Below are 1820 nucleotides of genomic sequence, written 5' to 3' on the forward strand. Positions count from 1 at the left end.
CACCTGTAATCTCAACACTTTAGCGTCCATGGCAGGATTTCCATGAGTTCAAAACCAACCTGAGCTATAGAGTGGAACCCTGTCTCAAAATGAAACAGAAATGAAACAGAAAAAGCTTAGTGTCGCAGTGCACACTTAGAATCCAAGCACTGGGGAGGCTGAGGCAGAAGGATTGCTATGAGTTTGAGGCCAGCCTGGACTACATGAGACCTTGTTTCAAAGGAAACATAAAACAAGCTCAGAAAAGTACCTGCCGTGCAAGCAGGGTGACCTCAGTTCTGATCCCCAGCGCCCACGTAGCAGCTGGGCCCAGTGCTGCAGAGGCAGGAACAGCGCCCTGGAGCTCGCTGCCCAGCCTGTCCTCCACAGCACCCTGGAGCTCGCTGCCCAGCCTGTCCTCCACAGCGCCCTGGAGCTCGCTGCCCAGCCTGTCCTCCACAGCGCCCTGGAGCTCGCTGCCCAGCCTGTCCTCCACAGCGCCCTGGAGCTCGTTGCCCAGCCTGTCTACTGGAATCAGTGGGCAGGCACACACAGAGCCCAGAGACGCACACCTACAGCTTGTGATCTACAACTCTAGCACTTGGGATCCAGACCCTATTCAAAGCAATCCTCAGCTACATAGTGAAGTCTAGGCCAGCCTTGGTTGCATGAGACCCTATCTCAAAGAACAAAGAAAAAAAGAAAAAGACAGACAGACAGACAAAAGGAAAAGGCCAGTTAGAACTCCAAAACTGGAGGTGCTGCTCTAGACCATAAGAATGGTAGGGTGAGTGCCCACAGACGTCTGCATGGCTGTCTTTCCTTTTCACCTCAGACTTCTGTCTCCTGTGGGTACCACCTCCCCAACTGCTGGTTCTCCTCTTCCACTGTGTTCTTATCCCTTTTCCTCCTTTTTGGTTGCTGCCGCCTCCTCCCCCTCCTCCTTTTCCCCCCCTTCCTCCCCCTCCTCCCTGTCCTCCTCTCCCCTCCTTTACATCCTTCTCCTTTATCCAATGACTTTTACCCTGTTTTTTTCACTTTGGCCTCAGGGTGCTGGACATGCCCACCCAGGAACTGGGCCTTCCTGCTTATCGAAAGTTCGACATTGAGGCCTGGATGCCTGGCCGAGGCCGCTATGGAGAGGTGAGAGGCATGGCCTAGTGGGCATGTTTGGTAAGACACTGGAGGATGGGCCTGTCCCCCAAGACAGCTGCCCCTCAATCACTCCTGTTCCAGGTCACCAGCGCCTCCAACTGCACAGACTTCCAGAGCCGCCGTCTGTATATCATGTTTGAGACAGAGACTGGGGAGCTGCAGTTCGCACACACGGTAAGGACCACGCTGAATCTCCACCTTCCCGTCCCAGGGCCAGGACGGCGTCAGAGCCTGGCCCTGAGCACGCACTTCTTCCAGGTGAATGCCACCGCTTGTGCTGTTCCCCGGGTCCTCATTGCCCTCCTGGAGAGCAACCAGCAGAAGGTGAGAAGCCCCCAAGTCTGAAATCTTAGGTTTGACGGGAGGACTGCAGGTTCAAGGCCTGCCTGGGGCAACTTAATAAAAACCTATCTCAAGTTAAAAAGTAAGAGGGCCAGGGGCGTGGCTCAGGGGCGTGGCTCAGGGGCGTGGCTCAGTGGTAAACACCTGTCTAGAACCTCACCCAGTGAGGGGCTGGGGCGTGGCTCAGTGGTAAACACCTGTCTAGAACCTCACCCAGTGAGGGGCTGGGGCGTGGCTCAGTGGTAGAGCCCCTGCCTAGAATCCCCCAGTGAGGGGCTGGGGCGTGGCTCAGTGGTAAACACCTGTCTAGAACCTCACCCAGTGAGGGGCTGGGGTGTGGCTCA

At 56.0% G+C, this 1820-nt stretch overlaps 1 protein-coding gene across 1 annotated transcript in view; it reads left to right on the forward strand.

Annotated features, from left to right (window-relative positions):
- Sars2 (seryl-tRNA synthetase 2, mitochondrial) overlaps positions 1-1820 on the forward strand; it is a 10527-nt gene that overhangs the window by 7734 nt on the left and 973 nt on the right. The window contains exons 13-15 of the mRNA XM_021208881.2: positions 1029-1122; positions 1216-1308; positions 1393-1458. Of these exons, the coding sequence (XP_021064540.1) occupies positions 1029-1122; positions 1216-1308; positions 1393-1458 (253 nt within the window). The remainder of the gene's footprint in view (positions 1-1028; positions 1123-1215; positions 1309-1392; positions 1459-1820) is intronic.

The sequence above is a fragment of the Mus pahari genome, chromosome 1, assembly GCF_900095145.1.
Source record: "Mus pahari chromosome 1, PAHARI_EIJ_v1.1, whole genome shotgun sequence".
Lineage (NCBI taxonomy): Eukaryota > Metazoa > Chordata > Mammalia > Rodentia > Muridae > Mus > Mus pahari.